Genomic DNA, 17,664 nt, shown 5'->3' with positions numbered 1-17,664 from the left:
CTATTCTATGGAACAATTCCAGCTTGTGAAGTTTTTTTTTTTTAAGTTAGGGAGAAAGGATTATGGAGCTGAATATCCAGGAATATCAGGTATCTTGTCTGACTGAAAAGGGATCACATCTACACTTTAATTACTGCTGTGTTAAGGTGTTCCTTGGTGATTTTTAATGTGTGTATATGATCAGCCTTCACAGATGGCAGGATTATTAGCAACCAGGAAATAGGACACAAGTTTAGTAATGTTTGTAAATACCCTTCCCTTCTTTCTTTCCAAAGTCAGATTCATTGTCCTACCTATAATAGAACCTTTATAATGTACTGTTGTGTTTGTTCTTGACTTAATTCTGTGCACCATATACTAGTAATCTGTAGTGACTCTTAGGGAAAGAGTTTTGGGATCATGTCATATGAGGTACAGTTCAAGAACTGTGGATAGTTTAGCTTGGTGGAGAAAAGTTTTGGATTGGTTCAGGAGGTCTATGAACTTGGATGGAGGAAAATGTTGAATTTGTATATAATTTTTTAACATTTCAATTGCTTTATAAAAGTATCTTTCTATATAATTAGCTCTCTATGTAATTCTTTTTACTTTATTTTATACATTTTACAACATTATTTTGAGAAGGTTTCACCAGACTGCTAAAGGGGCCAGGACAAAAAAAAAAAGGTTAAGAACCTCTGCCTTGGGGCATAGAGTACTGGCCCTGGAGTCAGTTCAAATTCTGCCTCAGACACAACAAAGAGCTCCTAGCTGTGTGGCCTTCACCAAGTCCTTCACCCCATGGCCTTGGGGAAACTTAAGGCAGAGGTTCTTTCTGTTCTTAAATGAAGAGTCAACGTGAGCCTAGTCTCTGAGACCAGACTCGCCCTGCTTGGCCCTAGAGGGCAGACATGGGAGGAAGGGCTGGGAGCAAAGCGAACAAGGAAATGGCAGTGCAGTGAGAAGGGAGGAGATGGGCGCAACGCGGACCCCCAATTCGGGGAAAGACACAGGAGCAAAGGGACCCCAAATGTGGAGGGAAGAAACTAGAGGTTGTGGACCCCAGACTGGAGAAAGAAACAGGAGCAAAGGCTAGAGGCTGCAGACCCCCAATGTGGAGGGAAGACCCCAAATCTGGAGAAAGAAACAGGAGCAAAGGCTAGAGGCTGCAGACCCCCAATGTGGAGGGAAGACGCAGGAGCAGAGGCTGGGGGCGGCAGGCCCCCAATGTGGAGGGAGGACGCAGGAGCAGAGGCTGCGGGCGGCAGGCCCCGGGCCGGGGCCGGGCGGCTCGGCTCCCCCACGAGGCTGCCCCACGGCCTCGGCGCAGAGCTGCGCTTCCGGGCGGGTGCCCGGGGTGCCCGGCCTGCCCGGCCTGCCCGGCCCGCCCGGCCCGCCCGGCCCGGGGCCCTCCTCACCCTGGGTGGCGCCGCCGCCTCACGGCCGCGTCCGAGGTGTCCGCCGGAGGACTTGGCCGCCTCGGCTCCGGGCGCCGCCGGCCCCATGTTCCCGGGCCTCCGGCCGGCGGGGGAGGGGGAGGGGAGGGGAGGGAGGGGGAGGCGAGCGGAGGGAGCGCGGGCCGGAGGCGGGCCCGGCGGCGGTTGGCGGCGTCCCCATGGCAACGAGTGCCCCCGCCCCCACGCCGCGCCGGCTCTTCCGTAACGCTCCGCGCCGCTTCCGCCCCGCGCCTTTGTGCGGCGCGTGACGACGCCGGGACGCATGCGTGCGGCCGGGGGGAGGGGCCCGGGCGTATAAATTCGGCCCCCCGAGCGGCCCGGGCCCGGGAGTTGCTCGAACCGCCGACTGGAGGCCGAGAGTTCCTGGAGCCGGAGCGGCTGCTTGCGGAGTGCCTGAGCCCCGAGGCCGGACGCCATGTCGCGCTACGGGCGGTACGGAGGAGGTGAGAGGCCGAGCAGGCGAGCCGGGGCGGGGCGGCCCGCGGCGGGCTCGGGCCGGCGGCCGTTGGGAGACGGCGGCTCCTCGTGCGTAATGGCGGCCCTCGTCTTGGCGCCACACGGAGCCATGCGGGGGTGGGGGAGGGGGCGCCGCGGGGCCCCGCGCCCGGCCGCCCGGCCCGAGCCCGCCGCTCCTCCCCTCGGGCGGCGCGCCGGCGGCGGGAGCGCCGGCTGCCATCTTGCGCACGGGGCCCCTCGCCGTGGCGCAGGTGTCGGGCGCGGGGCGCCCCTCCCGGGGCCCGGCCGGACGCGGCCCGGAGCTCGTGGGCGCCGCGGGCCCCTGCCCCGGGCCGGGCCGGGGTGGGTGGGGCCGCGCCGCGGGCTCCTCCCTGCCTTTGTGCCCTGCTCCGGGAAGCTGGCGGCCGGGCCGCGCGGGACAAAGGGGAAGGGGAAGTTGGGGCGCAACTTGTGCGGCCCGGCCCCGGGCCCGGGCCGCGGGCCTCCCGGAGGCCGACGCTTGGACGCGCTTTAACGGGCCATCTCCCCTTGTGTGTCTGAACAGAGACCAAAGTGTATGTTGGCAACCTGGGGACCGGTGCTGGCAAGGGAGAGTTGGAAAGAGCCTTCAGCTACTACGGCCCCCTCAGAACCGTGTGGATCGCCAGGAATCCCCCAGGATTTGCTTTTGTGGAATTTGAAGATCCGAGAGACGCGGAAGATGCAGTTCGAGGACTGGATGGAAAGTATGTACAAAACTTGAGCGGCTCAGATCCGCCCTGTTAGTCTGCCCAACAGCCATGGTAGGTGGTCCCGGTGTGTGTTTAATGCCATTTACGTTTAACCTTTTTTTTTTTTGCAGGGTAATTTGTGGCTCACGGGTAAGAGTCGAATTGTCAACAGGAATGCCTCGAAGATCTAGATATGACAGACCACCCGCGCGCCGCCCATTTGATCCTAATGATCGATGTTACGAGTGTGGAGAGAAAGGTCATTATGCTTATGATTGTCACCGCTACAGCCGGCGAAGGAGAAGCAGGTATTTATTTGGAAAAAAAGGAGCGGTTGGTATATACCGGTTAATCATGTAATTCTTTTGTTAGCAAAGAAGAAAGTACTATTTTTTCTATAAAACTTTTTATGTGTTAATTGTCAGGTGTATTTTACAGTTTGTTTTTAATTTTAAAAATGTTAATATATTAATAATCAACCTGGTCAAAACCTTTCAGGTTTCTTCGTTTGAGTCAGTCGCCTTGATTCAGAATGTCACGAGCCTTAAGATATCATGCTGAGGCGCCTTGCAAAACCGACAATTAAGATCCTCCTAGACCTTGAGGTGATCAGCATAAGAGGCCAGATCCCCTCGAGCCATCTACACCTAGCTTCACTTTATTCTTTAAAGGGCAGAAAATTTGAGACGGTGATCGCCTTAACAGTAAATTTGGCTTTCAATTGGGGCCCCCCTCCGGTTTAGAAAGAGGAACACCAGATTGACCACATTCCCACCTAGAAAAATCTTCTTGCGTCAATCAAGCCTCACCTGGCTCATTTGGCTGTCAGTTTGATCGTCGTTAGATTGAAGAAAACTTCTAGATGCAGCGATCGGCTATAGATACTTCTAGATCGTCTAGATCTGCTAGACCTTGGGCCAAAGAGGGTCGACCTGCAAACTTGCAAGGTTTATTTTAAATACACATTATAGTGTTTTATATTATGTAATTCTAAAATGTAATTCAGCTTTTAACAAATCTTTTCTAGGTAGTAAAAAAAATACTCGACAATTAATAGGCCCTGAGTTTATTTCCAACTGACAGACACTGTTTTAAATAGTTGTCTGAAATTTGATTTCAGCAGAGGTACACAAACATTAGTAAAAAATGGAATTTTAAAATCTAACACTTGTTTTCTCTAACTTGAAAATAGGTCACGATCTCGGTCTCACTCAAGGTCCAGAGGAAGGAGATACTCTCGCTCACGCAGCAGAAGCCGTGGTAGGAGGTAGGCTCTTCTTTTTTTCTTTTCACTAAATGTTTCTTTAGGTAGACACCTGTATTCTTTGCAGTGATTGAAGAAAATTTCCTCTTTTGCAGGTCAAGATCTGCATCACCTCGAAGGTCAAGGTCTGCTTCTCTTCGTAGGTCTAGGTCTGCTTCGATCCGATCTCGATCTGGTTCTTTAAAAAGATCGAGGTATTTCCAGTATGTTGAATTTTCTTATGTTTAACTCAGTTAAAAAAACGTGTGTCCTTTTGGGATTTAAATAATCCCATCTTTCGTGAACTTGGTTTTTAAAAAAGTAGAGAGGGAGAGGTTAATTAGTTGTAAGATCCATAGATTTAGAATCCAGAACTTAAAATTGTAAAAATCCTCCAAGCCCTGCAGCAGAGCCAAGAATCGAATTCTGGGTTCTCTAATTTCAATCCAGAATTGTTTTCAGTGTAATCTGTATGACCTTCCCTCAGTTTCTTATTGGGGAAAATCAAATTCTATCCCCCATACTTAAGTTATTTAAGGTTTTATAAAGGCTGAGAACCATATTCGTGATTTCATTGGCACAGAATTCCAAAGCAGGTCAATCTGCCCTTTCTCTGCACCTGGAGCTCTGAGACTCCAAGATGTATCTAGGGCCATAGCCCTTTGTTTCTGAACCCAGGTCTTCTGGGGTTTCATGGTAAGAATAGAATGTGAGAAATCTCTGGAGACAGTGTAAACACCATATTGGGAGTGTAGGGTTTTTAACGTTAACATTTAACATTAACATTAAGAGGCAGGTGACCTTTTTGAGTCTTTACTACTTAATGTCTTAAGACCTGGTGCAAGTCTCCTAATCTGTAAAATTGCTTGCTAATCTTTGAAGATTGATAAATAACGCCTCTTAGAGAAAGATCTTACTTCCAGGGTAGTTTATTTAGGCATATGTCTTGATCTATTTTTCTTTGTCTGAAAATTATTGAGCTGATTCTGAAAATGAGGGCTTCTGACTTCCACAGGAATTCTTAACCTGGATGAAGTTTAGACTGGCCATTTACCACATGTGAAATGACTGGTTTGCTCAGTATTGCATTATACAGATACTCCAGCCGGTCTGGGGAACAAACCTACATGGCCTTGTAGATTTTTGTCAAGACCTACTTTCTATCTGGGTTATCTACTGTTATCTGTTATTTGAAGACCTTAGACTTTTTTTGGATCATCTTCAGTTTAGATGTGTTAACGATTTTACAAAACTGAAATTGGGCATACATGCCAATGTTACTAAAAAAAAAAAAAGGCTCTTAACCTTATTTCATCTTCTCTTTTCTCCCCTTCCACCAAGATCATCCCGCTCAAGATCCAGATCCAGGTCTCTTTCAAGACCAAGAAGCAGGTAGGGTAAATTAATTTTTTGTTTTTTGTTAAGAATCCAAACTGAGTTCTTTGAATGAAGATGATTAAATTTTTGACATTTGGAAGACCCAGGAGTTAAAGTGGGAAATCTGAAGTTTGGTACATTACCAGGTTGCTTGAATAGAATTACTCCAGATTTGAAGGCTACTTGCAGAATTTGTATATCACCATTTTAAAAGAAAACATGGTTTCCCTTGGGTTTGAATAGTTTTCTGATTAATTTGCTCAAATAGTTTGAATTCTGTATTCCAAATCATCTATAGATGTTCTAGTTGAACTAAGCTGTTGGGGCTATGGTAACATTCTTGTTAACTGCAAAAAATAAATGGAAAGTGCTACAGGCTCATTTCTAATGATGATGATGGAGAGTTTTGGATTCTATTTATAGCTAGGGGTTAACTTGTGTGTGTGAGAGAGCACCAGCAATCTGACCCTGATTTCTTGACTTTTGTGGCCTTTAATTTCCTAAGTCTTGAATTTATCATAGTGGATCACATTTGGTGTTTGTTTCATGTTATGCTATTATAAAAGGACTTAGTAAGTACCACTTTTAATAGAATTTCTCATGTTTTCACAGCCGATCAAAATCCAGATCACCATCTCCAAAGAGAAGGTAAGTTGAATTTTATTTTTCCAGGCAGTGACTGATGCTACTTTTACCCCCATCGGGTTTGTTTTAGTGTGTTTTTATAGGTGTTTAATCACATGATCTGCATCTTAACTGTGTAGAGGATCGGTGACTATACATCATGTCTATGTACACACACATATGATTAGATACAGTACAAATTTTATTTAAAGTTGAACTTGGTTTCCTTGGTCTTGATTAGTGCAAGTAATGAATTCCCTGAAGGGATCCCATTATTTGAATTCACATTGTATATTTCTATTGAACACATTTTACCAAATATAATTTCTGATAGTTCAGATTTGTTGAATGTATAGGACCACTTCATTCATTACTTGGCATTATTCAAGATTTAGATAACCATTTTACAATACATAAATAATTTTGATGGATTAGGGTTTATAAGTTTTGTCTTCTTGTGTCAAGCTTCTGTCAGCCATAATTTTATAATATACATTTAAAACAAAGATTAGAAAAGGAAAAAACTTAAATACACTTGGCTTTGGCTAAGTTAAATTTTTGCAGAAATTAGGCAAGAAACCATCTGCTCCTGATTGAATTTATGTAGGTCTTTCATGAGACTGGGCTATCTTACTATAATTGGGCAAGATGAGTATTAGGTTTATTAATCTTAGTACTTAGTATTTTTAAAAATCTTTATTATCCAACATTTCTCAGTTTTCATTTTTCAAACATATTGCTTTTGAACATGGAATTTTTAGCTTGAAAAAAAGTCAGTTTGGGGCAGTTTTAACTATTTTGTTCAGTTTTGTCTTGATAGGCTCAGTAATTAATTACTCTTTCCTTTATTTTAGCCGCTCAGCTTCTGGAAGTCCTCGTAGGAGTGCAAGTCCTGAAAGAATGGACTGAATGAAAAAAATTAACATTTTAGGAAGAAAGTTATTTTGTTTACATTATTATAAGGGATTTTGTGATGTCTGTTCAATGTAAGTGTAACCTAGAAGGCTATTTGAACCATCTAATAATCAGAATGGATCTGGATATTTTAAGAGCTCTGTAAATTTACATCAGTAGAGTAGTGTAAATTTTTTTTTCTGTTGTATGTATTAACATCTTATGATCTGAAAATGGGATTTTTTTATTGGCACATTTAAGAATAAAAATGTGTTTCTAACTAGACTTCTGATTTGTGGTCACTACTGTTAAAATTTTGCTTGGGCAAGTCTCAAGCCTTGAGCTTTTTTGGCCTGTTCAGGGTCAGTATCTGGATGTTACTAGAAGGTGATAACAAATGGTCAAGTTGAATGCACTCATGAAATCTTTCATACATTTGGATAGTTTCTTAACTGTCATTTGGGGCATTGAAAAAAACCTACCTTTTTGTAGTAGATAAAAGTGGAAGTAGTTATGTTTTAGAGAATTAAAGAACCTTAATTTTTCTTTTTCATAACTGCCTGTCATTGTGGCAGACTTGGATGTTAAATGCCCTATAAAATTATCACCGTGGGACCATAATTCATTAAATTGGCATAACAATTGGACAGAGCTTAAAGTAAATTTTGGAAAAGGCTAAAGGGTCCATGACAAGTAATACATCATAGCACAAATTTTACTTTTGAACAACTGTTGTGTCATAATAAAAATTAATGCAATAAGCATTATAGGCAAGTTGTCATCAGATAAGTACTAATGAGTGTTGAAAAAAGTCAGCATTTGGGAATATATTGCTCACTACTGTGCAATTGTTTTTAGTAATATATACATTTTAGTATTAAGTTAAATTGTTTGAAGATGCCAAAAATGAGTGCATGTTGTTGTTGTTTTTTTTAAGAATTGCTTGGATTGAGGACAAAGACAGTTGTAAACCAGCTTTGCAAAATTGTCATTTTCCCAGCCTAAGCACCTTTTTCTATCTTCCATATCTTTTGAAATTCTGCCCATCCCACCTGAACCCTTCCTTTCCCCAAAAGACAGGGCAGATTTTGCCAGGCTGGTGCAAAGCAGTTAAATTTGTTGATGATGAACTAAAATGTGGTTTGTACTTCCCAAAGGTACATTTCCATTTTTAGCTTTAGCCTCATATCACTTGAACTTAAATTTTTAATAAAAACTAATAACGTACCCTACACCTTAAAAATAGTAGTATTAGAATATCATTTCACCAGAAGGCACAAATGATCTAGTCGGATATTTGTTTGCCAGTCATCCTAGCTTTGGCACAAAAAAATTTTAACTTTCAAAGGCCATGTTTTTCCAGTGCACCTGGTACTGACTTCTGCCATAAGTTTAAAATATCAGGTAGTAATAGTAATTGGCCACAAATGAGTTTATTTGGTAATTTTTGAATGCTTTGACATACCTAAGAGCCATTTTTTTTTATATGCTAAGGTTATTTGAAGAAACCTTTTTGTTAAAGGATTTGAATATTGAATGAGCAGCAGTGTGATTTGGTAGAGAGACCACCTACACAAGTGTACAGGTTTATCTGTTGCATTTTATCAGCTTTAACTGTTCTGTACTACATTAAGGTAAATTTACTCTACAATAAATCTGCAGAGATTAAAAAAAAGCAAACTAGTACTGTGTTTTTTATGAATTTTTAATGATGAGATTTACTTGAATCATAATGAAAATTGGTCCAGGGGATTTGATTGCATTTTTAAGCAGTATTTTCTCTGAGAGAATTAAGGGGGGGGGTTAGTTCTAGGTATCACTGTTCAAAAGTTGGAGAATGGAATCCTACTCCCCTATGAAGGGAGTGGTGGTGGTATTTATTGACTCAGTATATTATAGATTGGCTGAAGTTATTTAAGCTTCTCTGCCAGCTATACTTCAAACTTTCCAATTAAGCTTTGACTTTCAAAAGCTGAGCTCTAAACTTATCACATTGTGGCAGACTGAGGGGTGAAGGAATCTCGATAACATTTATGTAATGCCTACTATGTGCCAGGTAATTTGAATAAATCATTTTATCCTTAACTCTGGGAAGTAGATGCTATTAACCTATTTACCTCTTTAGTTTTTGCAAGGCAATGGGGTTAAGTGACTTTCCAAAGATCACACAGCTAGGTAAAGTGTCTGAGGCTGGATTTGAACTAGGGTCCTCTTGACTCCAGGGCTGGTGCTCTATCTACTATACCACCTAGCTACCCTGCCCCCCATTATCCTAGTTTACAAATGAGATAGGTGAACAGGTAAAGTGACTTGCCCTGGGTCACACAGTGTTGGCTGGATTTGGATTCTTATCCTTTCTCTAGACCCAACACTACCTTGTGCTGCCAAAGTGTTTTATTCTGCAATAACTCAACTGTACAGTTAAACATTTCCAATTTGAGGGTAAATTATTGCCACTTCCTTCTTCCCCTTTTTAAGGTCTTTAGGATTAAACACAAAAGACAACCATACTTAACCTTAAAAAAGCAAACACCATTAAGGTAATGAAAGTAGTGGTAATCATGAGGTGGGTATAAATATTTCCGGAGGTAGACATGAGATTTGGCACTGGAATATGGATAATGGGGGATTGAGGGAGGGGGAGGAGTTGAACCTGGGTGACTGGGTGGTGCAAGTTTGAGAGGTCAATGGGTTGATAAGATGTAATTCTATAAACAAAATGAACAGTTCAGGAAATTTTAGGAGTGGAGATGTAGATTTTGGGCAGTTAACCTGAATAAAGAGTGAATTCAGATTGTCATGGAATGTAAAGAGGAAGAGGGCATGGAAAAGAAGCATTTTTTTAAGGTTTTTTTTTTACAAGGCAATGGGGTTAAGGGACTTGCCCAAGGCCACACAGCTAGGTAATTATTAAGTGTCTGAGGCCAATTTGGATTTAGGTAATCCTGACTCCAGGGCAGGTACTTTATCCACTACCACCTAGCTGCCCTGAAAAGCATTCTTGAGGACAAGAGCAGAGAATAAGATGAGATATCTGAAGAGACCTTAGTTCCTGGATATAATAGAGCTTGTTCCTTCCTCCATGATAATGATAGAAATAAAGCCAAGGAGAAGTGAAAAGAGGGAGGGGATGGTCAACTTCAAATGTTGCAGAAAGGTTGAGCACAAGGACTGAGAAAAAGGTCATTGAATTTGTAGATGAACTGAGTGACCCTGGAAAAAGTCAGTATAGGAGGGAGAAGCAAGATTGCAAGGGGACAAAATGAACGGACAGAGAGGAAATAAGCAGCAACAGAGGAGTCTATTATAATATGTTCTTTTTAGAAATTTATCAACGATGGGACAGGAAAAATGACAACTTGGACAGGCTAGTTAGTGTCAAGGAAATAGTTCTTTTTGGTGGAGAGCGTGGATGGATAATGTAGAAAAGGAAGAAATCTTTAATCTCATTTTGTACAAACAATATTTTTATACATTAATAAAATATTCTTGTTTGAGTAAACAAAATACCCCCGCGCCCCCAAAAATATAGACTCACTTGAGTGATAAAGGGGAGAGAAAAAAATTAAAATAAAAAAATAGTAATTGTAGTTATGGCCAGGTGGCGCAGTGGACGGAGCACCAGCCCTGGAGCCAGGAGCACCCAAGCCTATAACCGGCCCCAGACACCCAACAATCACCCAGCTGTGTGACATGCAAACCACCCCAACCCCACTGCCCTACATAAATAAACCAAAAAAGAAAAAAATGGAACGCTTCACAAATTTGCATGTCATCCTTGCCCAGGGGCCATGCTAATATCTGTATCGTTCCAATTTTAGTATATGTGCTGCTGAAGCCAGCACAGGAAGAAATCTATTAGGAAGAAATCTATTAGGCAATCTTGTCTTGTCATAACATCTGTGAAATATTAGAAAATCATTGGCTTCCAAAGTATGTCTTAACTGATGAAGGCCACAACCTTAAGGAGTAGGGGGTGTTTTATATGACCCCAAGAGAAAATAGAAAGTTTACATCCACCCTCCCTGATCTATCCATTCTTCAGGGCTTATTTCCAAGATACTGTACTTCATTCAACACTCCTCCATTTTTACCCCTCCCTGTTTCTGGATCCCTTCTTTTCTACTCCATGCTTATAAGCTAATTGCAATCTGGCCATCAAGTTCTCCTTGCCTCTGTGTATCCATATCTTGCCTCCAGATTATCTTTAGACTTATGGCCAAAGCTAGGCTTTGCAACTGTCCCCTGTGAGAATCCAGCTTCCTTACATTGTCTTTCCATCTCTCCTTCAAAGTTAACTTTCTGACAAGGTCACCATCATCTTTTTTGGTCCCTTGGTTCACAGCTTGAGTGTTGTCCTCATCCTCTCACTATCCGATTCCACATGTCCTAACTATTGCTACCTCTGTAGCTGACATCTCTCAAGTCCATCCCTTTCTTGCCACTAACAGCTCCCACTTCATCCAGTACCTTATCAACTCTTATCTGGACTATTGTAAGAGAATTTGAGTCTTCCTGACTCAAATCTTCCCCTCCTTCCAATCCATTGCCTACACAGCTGCCAATTGTTTAGGGATCTTGCCTTCAACCCAAATCACTCTGGCTCTCACTAATTGGCCAACAATAGCACCCAGTCCAGACTTGGGCACTGTTTGGGCTGATTGATTCAGAAGGAATGTAAATAGCAATTGGCCAGAAACCCTCAGGGTCCCCCCCCCCAGATTTCTTTTGTCTTTTGAATTAGGGTAAAAGAGGCCATTCTTGGCCTCATTTTTTACCTTAATGGGCATTGCCTCAATCATACCGAGACCTGTTAAAGACCTTAGCTTAAAAAAAGTCAAGGGCTTCCATTACATCCAGGGCCAACTCCAGTCTGGATCTGATCTATATCTTGTCACTGGACCCAGATTACTCTAGAGGAGAGAATGAGCCTGATGACTGTACACAAACCCCTCACTTAAATCCAATTCACTTGGAAAGGTATGACCCTGATGTCATGGTTCTCTTTGAGAATGAAGGACAACAAAAAAATTAATATTGCTTAAAATGCTGGTCAAACCATAGTGATCCCCCACATGATGAGCTCCAGCGCCTTTTTTCTCCATCAAATCTAATTTTATCCTTCAAATTAGTAAAATATTGTTTCATCATTTCAAATCATATTTTTGAGTAAATTTTGTGATATACATATAAAAGTAGTACAAGTGCCTATGTGTCTAAAAAATATTCACTATTGTGGGTATATGCTTAGATTTTTTTTCTTAATTGATGGGGTCTGTGATCAAAAATTTAAATACCTCGATAAAGTGCTCCAATGCATTGGGGAAATTATCTATGGAGGATTTATGGAAAGATGTAATTAAAAATCAGAATAGGAAGAGGGCCAGGCTATCACCTTGAGCAACCCTAGCCTGGGAGGGTAAAGGTAGGTAGGATCCAAAATTGCCAAGATGGGGGCAGCTAGGTGGTGCAGTGGATAGAGCACCGGCCCTGAAGTCAGGAGGACTTAAGTTCAAATCCAGCCTCAGACACAATAATTATCTAGCTATGTGACCTTGGGCAAACCACTTAACCCTATTACCTTACAAAACAATTGCCTAGATGGGAATTGCAAGAAGGGGAATTGGGCTAGAATTATATCTATTATTACTTTGTAATTAATCATATAACCTATAAATAGATTGTCACGATTATCCCCATTTTGGGGAATAATCCCCAGGAAACTGAGGCAGATGGAGGTTGAGTCACTTGCCTTGGGGCGGCTAGGTGGCACAGTGGATAGAGCACTGGCCTTGGAGTCAGGAGTGCCTGGGTTCAAATCTGACCTCAGACACTTAATAATTACCTCGATGTGTGGCCTTGGGCAAGCCACTTAACCCCGTTTCCCTTGCAAAACCCTAAAAAAAAGTCACTTGCCTCAAGGTCATCACATAGCTAGTAGTCTGAGGTCAAATTTGCACTCAGGTCTTCCTAGTCCCCCAGGTTCATAATTCTTATCAACTTGTCCACCTAACCACCTCATGCTCTCTATTGACTGGCTAAAAGATTATGATGGGCAATTCAAACTAGGAACCTCAGCTGAATGCAGCTTGGTGTGTCCTCAGTGCCTATCCTTATGGAATATCCTTCTGCCATGGCTAAGTGTATCTCCTTGTATTTACTGTTGAATGTCTATGAGCATCTCATCTTTCAATATGGGACATAAACCATCAGAGGAGAGGCCTCAGACACTCGTCCCCCCAAGGACATTTGCTGGAGGACAGGAAAGAGTCAGTAGAGAGGGAAAGAGTGATTGAAGACCTAGTGAGAAGAAAGCATCATGAATGTAACAAGGTCCTGGAAAATGATTTGAATCTGAGTTAGGAAAAGGGGTATAACAGAATATACAAAGATTCTGAAATCTAAATGAGAGCACTAGAGGGAGCAAGCCCTGACAAAGGATCCCAAACTTCTCAGTTCCAATATTCACAAACAAGGGCTACCAAGTTATTGAATTCCTCTCCTCTCTTCACAAACAACAAAAAAACAACTATTACTGACCTTTGAGTCATGAGGAACTGAGTTCAAATTCTACCTTAGACACCTAACTGGCTTTGTAATCCTTGGGAAAGTCACTTAACCCTAATTGCCTCCAAAAAAAACAAACCTCCCTAGGAAATTAAGGGAGTTATATAGAACATTTTTATGACTTCGCTGTGTAACCCCCAGACAAGTCACTTAACTGATTTCCTCCAAAAAAAAAAAAAATAACTCCCTAGGAAATTAAAGCAGATATGTAGAAAACATTTTTGGTTTTGATGATGTTTGTCCTTCATTCTCGAAGAAGACATTAGGGAGTTGAAGCCATGATAGACCCATGAAGTGGATTTGAGTGATGGGGCTGTGCTAAGTCATAGCCTCACTTTCTCCTCTAGAGCCATCTGGGGCCAATGGCCAGATAAGAATCAGGACAACTGGAGACAGCTCTGGATGCAAGGCAATGCCCAAGGGCACACATTGGAATTCAGGTCTTCTTGACTAGGGTCAGTTCTCTACCCACTGCACTATCTAGCTCTGAAGTGAATAATTTTATCTTGTTTATGTGGGAGTAGTTTCACATACAGTTATCCCTTCCCCTTTGAGACCTTTGCTATTGCTATTTTGATACATCATGGCTTAGTGTGGGAAATTAAATGGGAATTTTGGAGGAGTTTTGTGGAAGCTCAGCACAAATGACATAACAAAGGCCAGCAGTTAGGACAGATAAAAGTTTAGAAATTCATGTAAAGTATTACATAATATCAACCCAAATTTTACAGTAAGGTACCATTAACACTCCAAAAAAAAATTCAGATTTCTTTGGTCTCAAGGGATGTACTTTCCAGATCAAGGGGGGAGCACTGCACTCCTAACCTCAGTGATGTAGAAGGACTGATTACTTTTCCATTGGAATAATAGAAATCTCATTTTGGACATACTACCAGGAGGGGGCACTGTTCTCAAAGAAATCAGAGCCATCTATCCCAAAACTGGAATTGTCTTTTGTTTTCTCGAAGTTTTGAGCAACTGTGCTGCCTCATTGTAATATCAAGTTTTGCTAAAAGTCTCACCATGTCAAATGAGTGATCAAAGAAATTAATATAATCTTAGGCTTCAGCAAGAGAAATTTGAGAGGTCAGTAATACGCTAAGTGAATAATATGCTAAGAGTTAACAAACGAATTTACACTTATTGCTAGATGGTGACCTGGTAACAGAATATATTTTGCAGGCAATTCCAATATGTAATGTTAGGTATTTGTTAATATTTGTAATTACTCATATCCAATTATATTTGGTATCTTTTATCTCCTTGTAGCCCTCCTATTGAGATTGGTCAGTAATAATAACTAGCATTTATATGATGCTTTAAGGTTTGCCAGATCAATTGAGTTACTTACTCTATGGGAATTAGAGAATGATTTGCTGTATTGGCAAGCAGGCACTGAATGCAGATTTATACTGCTGGAGTGACTGTAGTGTAGGGCAAATTATCCGTTCTGCCATGCCCCATGCATTGTTATTAAGGCTAATTGAAGCATTAAGAATATATTATTTTTTATGTATATATATATATATATCTGATATATATATATAATATTTATAATTTTTTTTCCGATTAGCAAGCATCTGCTCTCTTTCCTTTCTCATTCATCTAAAAAAAAAAAACGCCCCCCCCCAAAAAAAAACCCAGACAAAAACCCTTTGCAACAAATAGGCACAATCAAACAAGATCTCTACATTGGCCATGTCCAAAAATGTGTTCCTCACTCTATATAATTTGGTTCATCACTTCATAGTGAGGAAGCAAGCAGATCGTAAATTAAATGATCAGTCTTCTGGAATTGTGGCTGCTTATTGATTGCATTGATCAGAATTCTTCAATCTTTCAAAATCGATCCATTTTACAATGTGGCTGTTATAAATGACTCCTGGTTCTGCTCCCTTCCCCCAGCATCAGTTCAAGTGAGCTTCCTAATAAGCACTGGCAAAGCTGCCCCAGACCCCTTTCTCTTTGTCTAGACTTCTACTTGTGCTCCCTATGTCAGATCTATCTCCCTTCCCTTTTCTTCCCTGGGATATCCTCCCCAATCTTCTTTCTCTTTTTAAGATCATAGTAATGTAACAAAAATCATTTTCAGATCTTGAGTCAGTCAGCTGCTATTTATTAAGAACCTATGTGCTGGGGGCAGCTGGGTGGTGCAGTGGATAGAGCACCAGCCCTGGCCTCAGACACTTAATACCCATTGTCTTGTAAAAACTTAAAAAAAAAAGGGTTTTAAAGAAAAGAACCTGTGCTGATTAATATATTTCTTTGTTTTAGCATGATTAAACATGTATTACCTATATTAGATTGTTCTCTGTCAGGGGGAGGGGAGGAAGGGAGGAAGGGAGAAAAATCTGAAACTCAAAACCTTGCAAGAAAATTATATTATAGGGCAGCTAGCTTGTGCAGTGGATAGAGCACCAGCCCTGGAGTCAGGAGTACCTGAGTTCAAATCTGGTCTCAGACATTTACTAATTACCTAGCTGTGTGGCCTTGGGGAAGCCACTAAACCCCATTTCCTTGCAAAAACCTAAAAAAACAAACAAAAATGATTATTGAAAACTATCATTGTATGTAGATGTTAAAATAAATAAATAAAATATAAAAAAAAAACCTATGTGCTGGGCAGACAGCTAGAAGTGTAGTGGATAGAATTCTGGACTTGGAATCATGAACATCACATCTTCCTAGGTTCAAATCTAACCTCAGACATAACTGTGACCCTGGGCAAGTCACTTCAGTTGTTTGTCTTAGTCTCCTGACTGGAGAAGGAAATGACAAACCACTCCAGTATCTCTGCCAAGAAAACACCAAATGGTGTCATAGTGAATTGGTCATGACTGAACTTTGTGCTGAACACTTTAGGGAAACAAAGAAAAGGTAAACGATAAACTCTGATCTCAGGAATTTCATGGTCTTTTGGGAAGACAATATGCAAGAACTTTGTCCAAAGATATAGACAGGACAAACTGGAGATAATCTCAGACAGAAGGCACTGAGATTAAGGGCTAAGAAATTTTTTTGCAGAAGGTGGAATTTTAGCTGAGATTTATAGAAAGGCAGGGGCCAGAAATGAGAATTCCAATCATAGAGGACAGTTAGTGAAAAGTCTTGGAATTGGGAGATGTAGTATTATGTGTAAAGAGCAATAAAAAAGCCAGTGTCCATTTTATTTGATTCCTCTGTGACCCCTGTCCTGTTGACATCACTGTTCTTAAGATTTATTTTATTTTTTATTCTCCCCCCTATAGAATGCAAATACTTCATCCCTATAAAGTCTTTTCCAATGGTTTGTATTTTTGTTCATATTTCAAAATTTCTTTTCATCTATGGAGCCTCCTCTCAACAGAGATACCTCATTCAGCAAAAATTCATTTTTTTTCCCTCCTAAATTCAATCTCAACTTTTCTGAATAAATCATTCTTGGTTGTAAGCTTGTATCTTTGACCTTTGGAATACCGTATTTCATATTCTCCACACTTTAATGGTACTAACTGCTGAATTTTGTATGACTGATTCTTTGCTAGTTGAGTTGTTTCCTTTTTGATGTTCCTAAAAATTTTAATTGGGATTTTTTTTCAAGCGGTAACTTGTGGATTCTTTGTTTTCACTTTGTCTTCTGGTTTTACAGGTTTTTTTGCATGAATTTTTTTTTTTATTAGGTTTTTGCAAGGCAAATGGGGTTAAGTGGCTTGCCTAAGGCCACACAGCTAGGTAATTATTAAGTGTCTGAGACCGGATCTGAACCCAGGTACTCCTGACTCCAGGGCCTGTGCTTTATCCACTGTGCCACCCAGCTGCCCCTGCATGAATTCTTGAAATAAGATATCTAGGTCAATTTTGGGTTACTGTTTTCAGGTTGTTCAGTGATTCTGATGTTATCTCCTCTTGATTTGTTTTCGTGGCCACTTGTTTTTAATGATATATCTTTTATTTTCTTCTATTTTTCCCATCTTTTGACCTTTTTTTGAATTTTTTTAATCTCTACTTTTGTTTGGTACGTTTAAATTTTCAGGGAGTCTGTTACCCGAATAAGGTTTTCTGCTAAAATGTGTTAATTCTCTTTACAAGTCGCTCCTTCATAGTTACCATTTCTTTTCCAATATTCTGCATTCTTATGACATTTATATCATTTTTTTTTTTTAGGTTTTTGCAAGGCAAATGGGGTTACGTGGCTTGCCCAAGGCCACACAGCTAGGTAATTATTAAGTGTCTGAGACTGGATTTGAACCCAGGTACTCCTGACTCCAAGGCTGGTGCTTTATCCACTACGCCACCTAGCCGCCCAATAATAGCATTTTAAGTTCATTTTTTATATATTTTATTTTTCCCCAATTGTTGAAGCAATTGACTTTTCAAC

The 17,664-nt window shown here is 41.2% G+C and overlaps 2 protein-coding genes and 1 non-coding gene across 6 annotated transcripts in view; 1 reads left to right on the top strand and 2 right to left on the bottom strand.

The window, feature by feature from the left end:
• Window positions 1-1,912, bottom strand: part of GEMIN6 (gem nuclear organelle associated protein 6) — a 52,305-nt gene extending 50,393 nt beyond the window's left edge. For all 3 annotated transcript variants that reach the window (XM_074204164.1, XM_074204182.1, XM_074204173.1), the window contains exon 1: window positions 1,398-1,912. In XM_074204164.1, the coding sequence (XP_074060265.1) occupies window positions 1,398-1,853 (456 nt within the window). In that variant the 5' untranslated portion in view covers window positions 1,854-1,912. The remainder of the gene's footprint in view (window positions 1-1,397) is intronic.
• Window positions 1,694-7,025, top strand: SRSF7 (serine and arginine rich splicing factor 7). 2 transcript variants are annotated; one of them, XM_074204237.1, is made up of 8 exons: window positions 1,694-1,879; window positions 2,437-2,617; window positions 2,734-2,910; window positions 3,795-3,869; window positions 3,962-4,060; window positions 5,187-5,237; window positions 5,835-5,870; window positions 6,701-7,025. In XM_074204237.1, the coding sequence occupies exons 1-8, from the start codon at window positions 1,852-1,854 to the stop codon at window positions 6,753-6,755; spliced, it is 702 nt and encodes a 233-aa protein (XP_074060338.1). In that variant the 5' UTR covers window positions 1,694-1,851; the 3' UTR covers window positions 6,756-7,025. The 2 variants fall into 2 exon arrangements, with proteins under 2 accessions (XP_074060338.1, XP_074060333.1); XM_074204232.1 differs by having other exon boundaries at window positions 1,697-1,879; window positions 3,962-4,069.
• A 3,456-nt stretch (window positions 7,026-10,481) lies between these two features.
• On the bottom strand, window positions 10,482-10,585 carry LOC141510435 (U6 spliceosomal RNA). Its single transcript, XR_012474924.1, has one exon. It is a non-coding gene; the product is annotated as a U6 spliceosomal RNA (small nuclear RNA).
• Window positions 10,586-17,664: the final 7,079 nt, after the last annotated feature.

The sequence above is a fragment of the Macrotis lagotis genome, chromosome 1 (assembly GCF_037893015.1).
Source record: "Macrotis lagotis isolate mMagLag1 chromosome 1, bilby.v1.9.chrom.fasta, whole genome shotgun sequence".
Taxonomy (NCBI): domain Eukaryota; kingdom Metazoa; phylum Chordata; class Mammalia; order Peramelemorphia; family Peramelidae; genus Macrotis; species Macrotis lagotis.
This window is presented reverse-complemented; position numbering and strand designations above follow the sequence as displayed.

What these genes read in the sequence shown, in the direction of transcription:
- SRSF7 (XM_074204232.1), top strand. Translation starts at nt 1,852, where the DNA reads ATGTCGCGCTACGGGCGGTACGGAGGAG. An exon ending in AGCAGAAGCCGTGGTAGGAG is followed by an intron (nt 3,870 to 3,961) that starts GTAGGCTCTTCT and finishes CCTCTTTTGCAG; the next exon opens with GTCAAGATCTGCATCACCTC. An exon ending in AAAAGATCGAGGTATTTCCA is followed by an intron (nt 4,070 to 5,186) that starts GTATGTTGAATT and finishes CCTTCCACCAAG; the next exon opens with ATCATCCCGCTCAAGATCCA.